Source organism: Mytilus californianus, unplaced genomic scaffold (assembly GCF_021869535.1).
Source record: "Mytilus californianus isolate M0D057914Y unplaced genomic scaffold, xbMytCali1.0.p SCAF_5, whole genome shotgun sequence".
NCBI classification, from domain to species: Eukaryota; Metazoa; Mollusca; class Bivalvia; order Mytilida; family Mytilidae; genus Mytilus; species Mytilus californianus.
In genome coordinates, this window is record NW_026262701.1 from 55,988,662 (window position 1) to 56,004,964 (window position 16,303).

The window sequence follows — 16,303 nt, forward strand, 5'->3', positions numbered from 1 at the left end:
GGCATTTAATCAGATAGCTCTGTGGATCATACCTGAGGAAATTACTGTTAAATAAAATATTACTGTTAAAAGTCCCTTAACTTTGGAATAACAAACCAGAAAATTTTCAAACTTTTATTACTAATCTACATTTGACAATCCTTAGAAAAGTGTTATTTTTGTAGTAATTTGATCCAATCACATTAGAGTTAGTGCGTAAAAAATTCCTTTTATTTATCTGTCGACGGAAAAAGTCCCATTACTCTTGATTGTTTTTTTTTAATTGAACAGTTTGTTATGTTCACCAATTCCAACAATTATGTAAAGTTTCCAGTTACTGTAAATTCAGAAATTATTGAGTGCATTCATTATTGCAATTTTGGTAAATGAACAAAAATGTGAGATTAATTATAGCTTTTTCAGGAGCAGTTGCATACAGATATATGTGTCAGATATCAGTATGTGAGGTCTTATTATTGCGATACTCATCCATTCACACTATTTGAGTTAATAAAAACCTTGCAATAATTTCTGGTTTTACAGTAATCAATCCAAGCAAACTCAAGTTATGGTACAAAGTGAAAAATTTACTTAAATCTGGCATATAAAGTCCATTATCTTTATATGCATGATATGGAACTACAAACCTGAGAATTTAAAAGATCAAAAGGGAGCTTCCTTCAATCAATATCCCAACCATTCTGTAAAAATTTGAGAAAATCAATCCAGGAATACTGGAGTATGTACGTGATATGTGAATAATTTCCTTAAATCTTACAGTAATAGTCTTGTAACTCAGGAACAACAAAGCTAAAAATTGAAAGGGAACTTTCGTCTGTCAATCTTAATATTGTTTTAAATTGGTAAAAAGCAAATTTGGATTATAACACAAAGTGTTGATATATGGATAGACAGAAGGATGGATGAAAAATGGTATACCATAATGTGTCCAATTTTTGAAGGGTGTATAGAAATGAATTAAAATATTAACCTTTGCTGTAATTTTATCATCAAAAATCAGGTTTACCTAATAAATATACAGTCCGCCAAAAGTTAAATACCACCTAAATATAACTGGCATTATTTATTTAACTATTGCGAAAAAAAAAAATATTTATGTTTGGTGTTATGAATTGCCTATAACATACACTAAGAAAATTCATTACGACCAAAAAAATAAACTCCGATCAACACGCCAAGCAATTTTTTATTAAAGGTCATCTGCACTTTTTCGAATACACTGTTTTGATGCCTTTAAATCATCTTCCTACTGCCTCGCGTACAGGTGACATTTGACCTTCACCAATTAAGTCACTGTGAAATATGGCAAGGGGTAAGTTATATGTGACTGAACCTTGACAAGCAATTGACATGTCAAATGCCGGTAGGAGCACTAGTTGCATAGGTAACCATTTCAATGTTAAACACACTCATTGTTAGATTTTTACAACGTCATCTTGACACAGGAACTGTAAATGATAGATCAAGGTCCGGAAGACCCTGTTTAACTACCGATCGTGATAACAGATTCCTTATTGGTTGCGCTAAAGCCAACCCATTTACTCCTGCTCCACAACTTAGACACCACTGGCGTCAAGGTGGTCATGTTAGTGTTCGAACATTGGTCCGTCGAGTTCATAGAGGCTACCTAAGAGCACGTCGTGTTGTGAAGAGACCTGCCCTAACAGCCAGGCACCGTATAATCAGGTTTCAAAGAGCTAATTAATGACCATCGCCGCTGGAACATGAGAAGCTGGCAAAATGTTCATTGGTCCAATATGAGTCAGTTTCTGTTACGACCAATAGACCGCAGAATACGAGTTTGTCGTGGAAATAAAACTGCTAATGACCAAAACAACATTTGCCCAACGACTGCATACGTTGCTGGTGGTGTTACAGTATGGGGTTTCTTATCATACTGTTGTAATTAATAAGGTGGGTATGCATATTCTGCAGGGTAACATGAACGGACAGACATACAGGGATTTGGTGCTTAGAAACATTATAGTCCCTCATTTTGATAATCCCTTAAGACCCTTGTGCATGTACAACAATGCTAGACCAAACAGGGCAAGGGTTGTAACCGAGTACAAAGAGTACAAAGAGCAAGAAGCCATTGACACTATCTTTTGGCCTTCCATGTCTCCAGACATGAACCCTACCGAACATGTCTTGGATGCCATTGGCAGAAATCTCAATCTGCAAAATCTTACCGATTTAAGAAGCACAATTGTTGCTGAATGGAATAAATTTGCTCAACTAAAGTTCAGAAGGCTTGTACAGAGTATGAGACTCCGTGTTATAGAACTGTACCGGAAGAGAGGGTGTTACACATCCTATTGACTCAAATATTGACATTAAATTTGCCGAAAATACCAAAGATTATTTGTAGAGACTTTTAATGATATTGGGTGATTAATTGTTGTAAAAAAATAAAATCACAGTGAAACTTAAATTCCGTTACTGATTTGTGTAATTTTCACTATTTCTATGAACGCAAATTTCAAATGCATAGAACCTACATACGTGAACAAACTTAAGTCTATGGTTTGTTAATGGTATATGCTAGCAAAATTAGAATATTTTCTCTTTTTTTTTCGAGGATTAACTGATTTTTAGGCAGTTAAGCTGCCTTATGCGAGCACCCTAGATTTGTGTACATGTTCTACCCAATAAATGCTGAAATACCTGCCATTGTTATTATCTAGCTGGCTATTATGTTACTTATAACTAATTGGACATTTTTTTAATACTTTTATTTCTGGAATACAAAAAATATGACCAGAAAAACCTTAAATGATCGTCGAACTACCCAAAACTTTTGAAGTTGCACATAGGAAATAGTGCTCAATAGAAATCCGTACGTAGTTTATTATCCCCTGTGCTTTTGGCTACAATGTCAAAGAACAATTGTATGAAATATTTCATCGCCGAAAATCGGTAATTACAAGTCGTTTATATTTCCCAAATTGCAAAATGCGCAGGAATATTGTTCATGTACAACAAATCTCTATGATAGAGGAAATAAATTTATATAAGTGGGCGGTAATTTTTAACTTATCTTGCCAAATAAGCGCGAATTAAGGTGGTTGTTATTTAATGAATGAAACGAGGTCATGAAACAGATGCGGAAATCGATGTTGATGGGATGTTTTAAGTAATGTGGACAACTCGTCCCCGAGACAAGTCGGACCGAATCCACTCAAACCGTCTAAGAAGACAACTTTGACCGTTTGTCAGATTTACTTAGGGTTTCATAAAATATTAGACTAACATGTCTAGCGGAGCCATTAATCTTTTGTTTGTGCATTGGGGTCTATTTAGGGGTATTTGGAGGGGCCTGAAGAAGGGAGGGGTTTTACTATAGAACCCTATGGGATTTAATTTTTTTTTATTTTCAAATGATTGTTTCTCGAAAACAGTAATTGATAGACACATGCAGTCTTCAGTAATGAGAACAGGACAAAAAAAAATCAACCAAAATATAGGGTGAGTCCCTGGGGGTCATTCCAACCCCCTTCAATTTGAAAATGTACTTTTATCTTGTAAACCGTCGCGATCCCCACCCCTAAACAATATATATACTTGTATGGGACAATAAAAGAATTCAAATGAAAATAATTTGGGGGAGTCCCCGGTGTCGTCCCACCCCCTCCTGTTTGAGAACTTGGAAATGGTCGAGATCCCCATCCCTAAACCATATATATTCATGTATGGGACAATAAAACAAATCAAATGAAATATAGGGGGAGTCCCTGGGGTCACCCCAACCCCTACTGTTTGAGAACTTGGAAATGGTTGAGATCCCCACCCCTAAACCATATGCATTCATGTATGGGACAATAAAACAAATTAAATGAAATATAAGGGGAGTCCCTGGGGAAACCCCACCCCCTCCTGTTTGAGAACTTGTAAACAGTCAAGATCCCCACCCCTAAACCATATATATTCATGTATGGGACAATATAACAAATCAAATGAAATATATGGGGAGTTCCTCGGGTCAACCAACCCCCTTCTGTTTCAGAACTTGGAAATGGTCGAGATCCCCACCCCTAAACCATATATATTCATGTATGGGACAATAAAACAAATCAAATGAAATATAGGGGGAGTCCCTTGGGTCACCCCACTCCCTCCTGTTTGAGAACTTGGAAATGGTCGAGATCCTCACCCCTAAACCATATGTATTCATGTATTGGACAATATAACAAATCAAATGAAATATAGGGGGAGTCCCTTGGGTCACCCCAACCCCTCCTGTTTGATAACTTGTAAACTGTCGAGATACCCACACCTAAACCATATTTATTCCTGTTCATAATTTCAAAAAGATTTGAATGACATACAGGGTCAATCTCCTAGGTGTCACATATGCATATCACTTTACTAGACCAAACTAATATGAACTGGACTTTGCCCAATGTCAGGAGACCATGGGATTGACAAATTATGGGGGCTTTGTTTGGAAGTCTTCGTAACCGCATCCTATTACAATTATTTCTTGTTTATTATAAAATTTTATTGATGCAAAAAATGAGTCTAGGTTAATTGAATTTACTTTAATTATTTATTAAATTATTTCTGGGCCTATAATAATTTTCATTTATGGCTCATTTTAAAGAAAACATATACATTTTTCAAGCAGTGTAAAGCCCGAGAATGTTTGACTTACTGTTTTACAATCACCTGTCATTTTATTCCAAACTTGGTATGGAGTAACATCATGCACTTGGGGGTGAAGATGGGGGTCATAAATTTACATTGATATATGAGTTGCTTTTGAAAACCTTGATGAAATATTAATTAATTTGCCTTAATAATCAATTCATTTAATGAACATAAATGTACAATATACCAATGTTTAATGTTTGTTCTTTCAAATCTTAAAAAAAAAATTGAAGCAACACTGCCACAGTTTTCATAATTACGTTTGCCTTTTATTTTTGGTTAACTGCCTACAGCGCTTACAGTGCTTTGATTTAAAATGAAAACAATTTTGATGCAATAAAAATAGTTGGTACTTAACTTTTTGCGGACTGTATATATTATGGGATCATAATTATGATCATAATAACCTCATATATCCTCATTTTTATTTGTACAAGTCAGATAGAGTGTTTAATTCAACTGTAGGGACGAACAAAATACTGCATGAACATTAACACACGACCTTGATTATCTACTATGCTCCTAACAGCAGACTTCCTTAGTACCTGTTTTGATCTTGTAACTCCCCTTTAGTAGAGGAGGTCATGTTTTTGATCCCATATCAGGTCAAACCAAAAACATGATATTAATAAAGCTATTCTCTGTTGAGGAAGCAGCATTTAGCAGTTACACAATGGACTGATCACCTCAGTCACAATAATGTGTCCTAATAGGATGACATGTTTTCCAGAACACTGTTGTTACCTTGTGAACTAGCACATTGAAAATCCTGCTCAGTATGGTGTCTAGTACAAAACATATTCATATTCATTTCACAATAGCGAATTCTTGTGCTGATATGCATGTAATATTTGCCACTGGACATTAAACACCAATCCATCCATCCATTCTACAAGCAATATATATATACTATTGAAAGTGCATTTTCAGAATACAAACATACAATATTTTAGTGTTGTATTGAAAAGAAGATGTTCACACTACACAGATTTAACTCAAACACTGTTCCAACTGGGTATTGCAGTTGGTAAAATTTCTTGTTGGTCCCAAGTGTCCGTATTACATATTTCAATTACTGACTGTGTTTCAAATTTTAGTTATATTTGCAAAGGGAAACAACACCAAGGTAGGACAAGGACAGACTGTATCCCTGCATATACAAACCTTATGGTCGGAGAACTTGTTTTGGTGGTTTTGATGTTAATAAGCTTTAATGAATTTTCATTAGATAATCACTTATTTTTCAATTCCATGTTTTACCATAAATGTTTAATGTACTGAAAAAATAAAAATTATTGTCAGATCTTGGGTATTCCATTCTTTCTTTTATGTATAGGCAGGGATACAGTTTGTCCTACCAAGATGATATTTCCCTTTGCTAAAAAAGTTTATTATAATCGGGAGAGAAGTTAATGTGATTATGGGTTCTCCTATGGAATGTAAACATATATATTTTATTCTTTAATCATTAATCTCACACTAATGTAACCCTCAAACATTGAGTACAGTTTTTGTATTCTGTATTTTTACCTAATCCGGGATTGAATTTGATGGGGTATGGTTGGACTAACACTCTGGGCAGGCTAAAATGACAAAATTTACCTGTACTTTACTGTTTACATAATGTAATAGAATTAATGTAATTACTTTAAAATATTATTATTTACTTCTAGGTAACCTTGACACTGCTGGTTATCAGTTATGAGCATTTTGCGGAACTCTTTGAGAAAAAAGTGGTGGAGAAAAGTGAAAGTTATATTTACTACTCAGAAACAAAAGATATGTTAAAGAAAGAAGAACGTGACCAGTTGTTGGAGGCATTCGGAAGATTGCAAAATACAGCGTGTCAGGTACAATAAAAAATATTTATGTAAAATTTTCTGAGCACTTGAGATCACCCTGGTTTTTGGAGTAACTTTTGCTCTGTCTTAAGTTTTCTATGTGGTGTTCTATAGGTTGTTGCTTGTCTTTTTGCCGTTTTTGTTTTTTTCAATGATGTCATTTTATTTGAATGTCCTATTTGGTATCTCTTAAGACATCAAACAACAATCAATCTATCAGTGGTTGTGATTTTTTATCCTTTCCTCTTTACTCCTCATTGCAGAGGGACACCATACTTTGAGGGATAATTTATAACTAATTAAAAACTTAATTAGCTTAATGCTGTAAGCTTATGTATTTGTTACTCAGCTTAAAGTGCAATTAAGATTATTTAATTGTGTTTAAAATAAAGCATGTTTGATGTAATGTGAAAAACTCTAAAATATTCTGTTTCCATATTTCGCAAATTCAGATGAAGTCATTTTTAGTAACAGTAATTAATTAATGAAATATGATTGAATAAAAATCCTTTATTAGCTGATAATAAGTGTGTATTATTAATATAATATTTCTAATACAACTTTACATAATTAATACAGTACAACTTTTAAAATTATCAAATTCGATCATTAGTCAAAAAGTGTGCTGCTTTATGAATGAATTGCAGTAACTTAGATTTTGATTGAAGTTCCTTATTATAATAAATGTTATAATGTCCAAGGCAGTATGCCAAATTTTTGTCACATTCACAAGTTGCTTGGTGACAGAAATCCTTGTCCACTGAAAATATAAACCATGAATTAGTACATTAACTGTAAATTATGAATGAATAATCAAAAATAACAAAAGAAGTATGGTTATAGCCATTATTTGGCTGATGGAAAGGCGGAAAATAGTTCAGCTACTTAATTAAATCCTTTTGTAATAAATTAAATAGAGAATGGAAATAGGGAATGTGTCAAAGAGACAACAACCAAACCAAAGAGTAAAAAAACAGGCCACCAATGGGTCTTCAACACAGCGAGAAAATCCAGCACCCGGAGTAGGACTTCAGCTGGCCCCTAAACAAAAATGTGTAGTTCAGTGAAAATGGACGTCATACTAAACTCCTAAACATATAAATGAACTAAAATTAAAAAACATACAAGACTAACAATGACCAGAGGCTCCTGACTGGTGCAAAAATGTGGCGGGATTAAACTTGTTTAGTGAGATCTCAACCCTCCTCCTTTACCTCTAGCCAATGTAGATTAAACAAACACACAGCAATACGCACAGTAAAACTCAGTTTAAAAGAAGTCTGAGTCCGATGTCAGAATAGGTAACAAAAGACTGAAATTAAGCAAAATGACAATGATACATAAACTAACAAAGGACCGCTAGCAGTTATTGACATGCCAGCTCCAGACCTCAATCAAATAAAGGCAACAATAGTATACCGCTGTTCGAAATTCATAAATCGATTGAGAAAAAAACAAATCCGGGTTACAAACTAAAACTGAGGGAAACACATCAAATATAAGAGGAGAACTACGACACAACAGAAACACAACATTAAAATGTAACACACACAGAAACGAACTATAATATAACAATGGCTATTTTCCTGACTTGGTACAGGACATTTTAAGAAAAAATGGTGGGTTGAACCTGGTTTTGTGGCTAGCCAAACCTCCCGCTTTTATGGCAATTTTAAATATAACATTAAAATGACAACATTACATGACAGGACTACTTTAAACTGGTTGAAAGATTATGTCTTCATCATATGAAAATCAAGCACAATCCCTGCCATTATGGGTTTAGTATCATACCATCATAAAATATATGAGAAGAACATAACCCGTATCATGCCAATAACTGGTTTTAGAATAAATGTTTTATTTCCGATGCAAAGACCCTATGAGTAAATCAATATTAATACCAAAATATGCCATCTTTAATGACCTGACAACAGTATCATAACTATATCCCTTATGAATAAGTCTGTTTAAAGGTTTGGTTAGCTTTTGAGGTGAATGCCGATATTGTTGTGCTTTGTAAAGGATATTACCATAAAAGATTGGATGTTAAATACCCGAACGTATAAGAAGTCTGCATGTTGATTTATATTTACGAATGATGTCCTTGTACTGATGATAGAATTTAGTAAATGTTTTGACTTGTTTGTGATATCAAAAACTCTGGTGTAATAATTTTTCATCATACAGTAATTTCTTTCATTAAAAACAAGTACATTGTTACATACACAAGCGAATCAAACAATTTAAGATATATAAACACCATAAGATGGTGACAAGGGAACGTGACCATCTAAAAATAGATAATTAACAATAGGAAATGAAAAGTCATCTCTTTTATCATAAATTTTAGTATTCCTGTTAAAGATATAGATATCAAGATCCAGGAAAGGGCAGTGTTCATTGTTAGTATTAGCTTTATTTAAAGTCAGTTCAGCAGGATAATTTAAATCTCTTTAGTGTACATACTGAATTCGTCATTATTGAGAGCCAATATATCATCCAAATATCTAAAAGTGTTATTAATTTTTTGTATCAGATGTTGTTCAGATGGATCGTTGATGATTTTAGTCATTAATTGTAACTCAAAACAATACAGAAACAGGTCCGCAATGAGTGGTGCACAATTAGACCCCATTGGAATTCCGATAACTTGACGATAAACGGAATCTCCATAGTGAACAAAAATGTTATCTAGCAAAAATTTAAGGGCAGTTATAGTATCACTGCAGGTCCAATAGTTCTTTTGTTTGTTGTTACTAAAAATGACCTAAAGTTAGTTATTATTGGCAATCATACCACATCTTTTTTTCGATTTTTCTTTAGACAGACGAGACATATCTCTATGTCAACAGTTTATTTTTATCTATAGTATGGTTTCAGTGACAATGTATGATTAATATCATTCACCGTGGCAAAATGTGTGACATAAAACTTGTTTCATATTTAACGTACATTGTATATGCCAGAAAGAATGACTTTATATTAAGTAATGGTAAATTTTATATGCGCAATCGACTTACTCAAAAAAGATATTTATTCCGCATCTACATCATTGTTTAAGATATATTTTAAAGAAACTATTTTATAGAGTAAGCCTATTACTCATGGTCAAATATTATAATAACTTCTACCTCTGCACTCGATTAGATATGACTTCATCATTACTTTTTAGGGTATTCTGAAGGCAATTAATTAAACTTAATTTTTGTGTGGAAAATCATATGTGTAAATTTTGAAATTATTGCGATGTTTTTATTATTGCGAAAAATGCGACAGGGTTTTAATCGCAATAATTTTAACTCGCATTATTAATTTTTTGAATAGGTATTAAACAGGTTTTTCTCGATATCGCAAAAATTCAAATCACATTTTAGTCTAAAATGACAAAATCGCAATAATAAATGCACGCAATAATTTCTGAATTTACAGTACATTTATAAGTTAACTACTAATCATAGTGTTTCAAATACAGTATGTTTGTATCCAATGAAATAACTTTTTCCATTTTTCTTAAAAATTGAAACATAAAAGCTTTGTCCACAGTGACAAAAACACTTGATTGTACAATTTCCCTTTTTTTTAGACCTGAAAACAATTGACCATAGTGATTGATGGACACATTATAAAGAAAACAACGAGGAGAGGACGGACGTCAGAGTCATCAACTGACATGCCTGAAGACATAAATTGCTGAGATGATTGAATATTATTTTCTAGTCTACTTTGATTTGATACAGATGGAGGTTGTACAGGAATTATAACTCAATTATAAAAAAGGTGTATTCAGACTTTTGGAAATGGAGATTAAACAAACAATGGATTTAAAAGTGACTTAGCTACATTTAACAGAAAACCATGACATAGTGAAAAATTAGAGAGGAATGTTGCATTACTATCTTTGGTAAATGATGTGTATAAAACTTTGTGTATATACATTGTGTACCATCATTTATGTGCACTATGTTCGTAAAAATATTCACGGTTTTATTTGATATGTACCAACCTTCTTGTATTCCGTCAGAGATTGATTTTGGTGTCTTAGGAATGGTCCTTGCCTTCAAAGTGGTTACATAAGCTGATATAAATGAAAAAAAATATATGTATTGAAGTATCAGGCTATATAACAATCACGCAAATTTTAAAGGAGTATCTTGACAAGTGTTACATGTGGAGCAGGATCTGCTTACCCTTCTGGAGCACCTGAGATCCCACTTGGGTTTTGGTGTGGTTCATGTTGCTCAGTTCCTAGTTTTGTATTGTGTTGTTTTTCTTTTGGTGGTTTACATTTTTTTGGCATGGCGTTGTCAGTTTGTTTTCAACTTATGAGTTTGAATGTCCTTTTGGTATCTTTTCGCATCTCTTTCAAAAAAGTGACTCACATGCATAAAACCTAACAAATTTCATTCAGATAATTGACTTATGGCTGCGTACACATCACAAAAAAGGTTGTGGATCTTCTCACACTGCTTGTTCATATATATAACAGTATATTATAACAATGAACATGTTTAAAGTAGAAATTATAGGTTACTTTAAAGTTTGTATTCTGAACAAAATATCAAAAATAATATAGACTGTCCACCAATGAATCACCTTTTGCATGATTCAAGGTTGAGTGTTACAGATTTACCTTTTACAAATAAGAAATAGTATACATTTAGTGATATCAGAGTACATTGTACATCCTAAGGCTTATCAAAATATATGAAATAGTAAACATTTGTCCAGATGACTTACACAACATAAAGCCTTGAATATATGATATTTTCGTCTTCTCAAATGTATTTTGTAACCAAGTCATTGCTGTTAGAATGAATTTCTGCCAGCATGGTAATTGCAGTTGACTGAAATTTGAGGAACTTTGATCATAGTAATAAAGGTTTCAATGCCAAACAGCAGTTTCTTCTAGATTGGTTAACTTAGTATACATATTTTACTTACGACACACAATCTGATAATTAACCAGTGTCCAGTCATATTTACTTAGTAGCACATGACGACATCCATAATTCTGTAATCTTCCATAACAATTGTCATGAAGGTTGCAGCACCTAGAGATATAAACAAGAAATACATGAGTATGAAATTTATTCTATCAAGGGGTGTGGTAAAAGTGAATATGATACATATACAAGATGAACCGTGATTTATTGTTAACAAAATGTTTAGACCTCAGCTCAATAAAAAAAAATGTGATAGAAATTCATAACTGTACTAAAGGATTTGTACAAATTCTTGATTTGCCTAACAGATGAATGAAGAAAGTATTAATTTGGCAAAAATAAAAGTTACTGCCTCGGACATGTCCGATATGCTCTTTGTGAAGTATAAACATGTGTTGTGTTTAGTACATGTAAGAGCAAACCATGCTCTGTATCACAGTATGTGATGTATGGGTAATAACTAAAATTAGATTAACCAATATGTATGTATCGAGAACAATTTGAAGTCAGTAGCACATGATGTACTTGATGTTTGTTAACTAATAAAAATAAATTTTACAAATAATTTTAAATGTAGAAAAAATGAATTCGATAGGTTAATTGTCTCAAAAATCAATTTAACCCACAATTTTGTCATACAAATATCTTTCACAGAAGCAGTTGCAATCATTGTTGTTTTTCATTTTTTTTAGTACGGTTACAATTTATAAAAACACATGTATTTGGAAGTACTTTACCAATCAATGCTGTCCATTATTTGACCTTTACCACCCTTGCCACAGAAATGGCCATATTTATTAAAATCCAAGCCATATCGCCCCGTGGTAAAAGATATCATGTCGCTCATCGCAAGCAAATTTCGCTTTGTTCTTTGTTTGACTGCAAAACCTGAAACATAATTGTATCACATAGCTATATATATAGAATATTAATCATATATTATGCATGTACGGGCTGATATTGTAGTACATGTAGAAGTGATGCCCTTGTAGTCACACAATTACTTTTTTTAAATAGTTTTGCAGTATTGGTGTGGATAATTAAAACATTTATATTGAATTAATTTTACTCTAAAAGGTTGTTTCCTCTTTACATTACAATCATAATAAAAAGTTTAAATTTATTTTACGTAAACTGTTCCCAATTGGTGAATAGTTTTGTGCTAGGATTTCAACATATATATATATATATTTCTAATAGCATTTCAACACTTGAAACATTGATATATATATATATAGGTGTATCAAGTTATTTCAGTGATTGAGGGTGTCCTGCCCCAAAAATTAAAAATAATAAGATAAAAATAGAATATTGGTATACACTTCCTGTCATACAATTGAGAGGTTTAGCTAGCTATAAAATCAGGCTTAATCCACCATTTTCAACATGAGGAAATGCCTTTACTAAGTCCGGAATATGACAGTTGTTTTCCATTAATTTGATGTGTTTGAGCTTTTGAATTTGCCATTTGATAAGGGACTTTCCGTTTAGAATTTTCCTTGCAGTTCAGCATTTTTGTTATCATACTTTTAACATTTGTTAAGAAATCGTAAATATTGAGAAATAACTTTTTATGGTAGGATTTCAACATACATTGATTTTAAAGGTATAATATGCTATTTCAAACTGTTTCTCGCTGTTATTAATTATTGGGAATTGAAGTTTTGTCGAGCCTGCGACTTCTGTCGCAGAAAGCAAGACATAGGGATAGTGATCTGGCAGAGGATCGAGGCGGCATCAACTAACTACTTAAGGTAGCACTACAGTCTAACAATGATTTTTTGAAGATATCTTTTTTATCACATAATTTTGAAGTAAGTATTATTCTGCACAGTTTGTAAAAATCCCAAAGTCATTATCATATCACAACAGGGAGTAAATTGATAATGAACTTATGTAAATAAAAGCACATGTAATTAATCTCAATATATAGGCATTTGGGAGGGGCTAATATGTCAATCATCTGTTGATACCAGTGTCCAGCTGTTAATCCCTGACCACAAGATAAATATCTCATTGCATTGCAACAAAACTAATTTATAAAACATGGAAGTTTAGAACAGACAAAAGAAAAAGATATGAATAGGAAAAAATTTAAAGGGAAAAAATCTACCAAAATGAAAAAAAAAACTATGGAAAAGAGTGTGAAGATATCTTTGAAAGCCTCTGACTGCCTGTATAAATTTCTCGTCTTTAGTCTTCTACATTTAAAAATAATTTTAGGCATTTTAACTAATTTTAAGTTTATGTGAAATTTGTTAATTCCATGAAACTCATATCATGTTGGACAGTCTATTTTCAAGAAGGGGATGGTCTTGATCTTTTTATGGACATGTATTTTAATTTTAATATTTTAGCTAATTTCAGTCATCATGGTCATATTGATATATTTCTTTTTAAAATGCAAATGAAAATTATTCTTTATAGTGAGAATAATGATGTTAAATATTAATTATGATGCAGCTGGCCAATCCTGTTATTCTCTTATCTTTGACTGTCTGGACAGAGGCGGAGCTTTGTCTTTATTTAATTACTACATCACAGATGTTGGTCAAATCTGTGACGTCAAACTCCCACCAAATGCCAAGTTAGTGTTATACAGTGCACACAAAATGCAAATTTTACAGCATTAGAGCATCAAAGACACAATGTGTGTGGTTCTATTGATAAAGTAATGGTGTCAGAACACTCCTAGGGTGTTCCCAGTGGAATTTTTGTATACATGTGGCATTTATAGGGGTTCTTAAGAGGAAATTCAGTTTTAAGGTCATTTCTCAGAACAATTTTTCATGAGAATTGTAAGGAAAAAATGAAAATAGAAACTTTATGGGTACCCCTTTGGCTTGACTTTGATATATGTGATTGAAGGGAGTATTTTCTACAATACCGTGTCCCAGTTTTTGGATAATTTGTTTCCAAATGAATTTATAGGTCTCCAAAGATGAAAGGTGAAATGAGGTTTGGCTTCCAGCAGTAAAAATAATATATCTTATTACTGGAGGCATATATCAAAAATCTGAGACACGGTTTTGTAGATTGTGAATGGTTGATTAAAGGGATGAAAACAAATTTTTACTACCATTTGACCTGCATGTGCCATTTTCATCCAAGTTGGAAGACCGCTTTTTTGGCAATTAATGAGCTATATTTTGAGATTATTCATACCAAAAATAAATTTATCTAAAGATTAAGAAAGAGTTATATTTCAGCTTTAAAATGAGTTAAAGATTTTAAAAATCCATTTGGTAGTTTTGGAGAAATTAATCTTTAAAGACTGTTGGTTGGAGGCAGAAAATTCTGACTGTAGTGCTACCTTAAAAGCTTCATATTCCAGAAGGTAGAAGACCTGGATGCTTCATACTTTGTATATTGAAGCCTTATGTTATGAAGTTTCCGTCTGTAGTATGTACATTGCCCTTGACTACATGTTCATGGTTCAGTGACTTCTTGAAAAAAAAGGTAAGAATCTTTGAAAATGTTAATTTCTCTCTTATTATGAGTAATAGGTCAACTATATTTAGTATGTGCGTACCTTGCAAGGTCCTCATGCTTAACAGACAGTTTTCACTTGACCACGACCTCATTTCATGGATCAGTGAACAATGTTAAGTTTTTGTAGTAAAGTCCATATCTCAGATACTATAAGCAAAAAATCTAATATATTTGGTGTATGGAATGATTGTAAGGTGTACATGTCCAACTGGAAGGTGTCATCTGACCTTGACCTCAATTTCATGGTTCAGTGGTCAAAGTTAAGTTTCTGTGTTTTGATCTGTTTTTCTAATACTGGATGCATTAGGTCAACTATATTTGGTGTATAGAATGATTGTAAGGGGTATATGTCTGTCTGGTATGTATCATCTGACCTTGACCTTATTTTCATGGTTCATTGGTCAATATTGAGTTTTCCTAGTTAAATTTGTTTTTTTACATACTATATGCAATAAGTCAACTATATTTGATGCATGGAATGATTGTAAGGTATACATGTCTGTCTGGCAGAGTTCATCAGACCTTGACCTCCTTTCCATGGTTTGGTCTGTTTCTTGAACAGATACTTATAAGCAATAGGTCAACTATATTCGGCGTATGGAATGATTGTAAGGGGAACATGTATTTCTGGTTTGGTTTATCTGACCTTGACCTCATTTTCTTGGATCATGTTAATTTTATGTGATACTTGTAGTAAAACTTTATATTTAGGACTATCAGCATAAAATCAATGGTCAGTAAAGAAGGCGAGACATTTTAGCGTGTGCACTTGTATTGTGAGAGAATAAAACACATATGTAGGTTTAATGTGTGAGATCAAAATGGTTCTCTGTGTCAATATGTATATTGCCTAACATAAACAAACGAAATAAACGGTTCTTAGATTATTAGCAAAACTTCTATTTATCGGAAACACATCACACATTAATTACTGGTGTCAAACTTATATGAATTGATTTGTATGCATCAGTCTCTGTGCCTCACACACAAATGTAGAAACGGGGTCCTTGCTGACATGTCAGGTTTTTAGCTCACCGTTCCGAAGGAACCGTGAGCTTTTGCCATCACTTGGCGTCGTCGTCCGTCGTCCTCGTCCGTCCGGTGTAAACTATTTCAAACATCTTCCCTCTGAAATTACTAAACCAATTCATACCAAACTTAAGCTGAATGATCCTTAGGGTATCTAGAATAAAGTGTGTGTTTTATTTTCTGTTTCGTCAAAAAACATGGCCGCCATGGCTAAAAATGGAACATAGGGGTTGAATGCAGTTTTTATACGACCGCAAAAAATTTTGCGGTCGTATATTGGTATCACGTCGTCGTCATCGTCAGCGTCGCCCGAAGACAGTTGGTTTCCGGACAATAACTTAAGTA

General features: G+C 33.1%; 1 protein-coding gene and 1 long non-coding RNA gene across 2 annotated transcripts in view; one reads left to right on the top strand and one right to left on the bottom strand.

The window, feature by feature from the left end:
• LOC127702915 (uncharacterized) overlaps positions 1–10,486 on the top strand; it is a 30,398-nt gene extending 19,912 nt beyond the window's left edge. The window contains exons 6-7 of the mRNA XM_052207225.1: positions 6,324–6,500; positions 10,078–10,486. Of these exons, the coding sequence (XP_052063185.1) occupies positions 6,324–6,500; positions 10,078–10,083 (183 nt within the window). The 3' untranslated portion in view covers positions 10,084–10,486. The remainder of the gene's footprint in view (positions 1–6,323; positions 6,501–10,077) is intronic.
• On the bottom strand, positions 7,123–12,147 carry LOC127702923 (uncharacterized). Its single transcript, XR_007982570.1, has 3 exons — positions 11,436–12,147; positions 10,498–10,569; positions 7,123–7,251 (listed from the first exon to the last, which is right to left on the bottom strand). It is a non-coding gene; the product is annotated as an uncharacterized LOC127702923 (long non-coding RNA).
• Between the last annotated feature and the right edge of the window lie 4,156 nt (positions 12,148–16,303).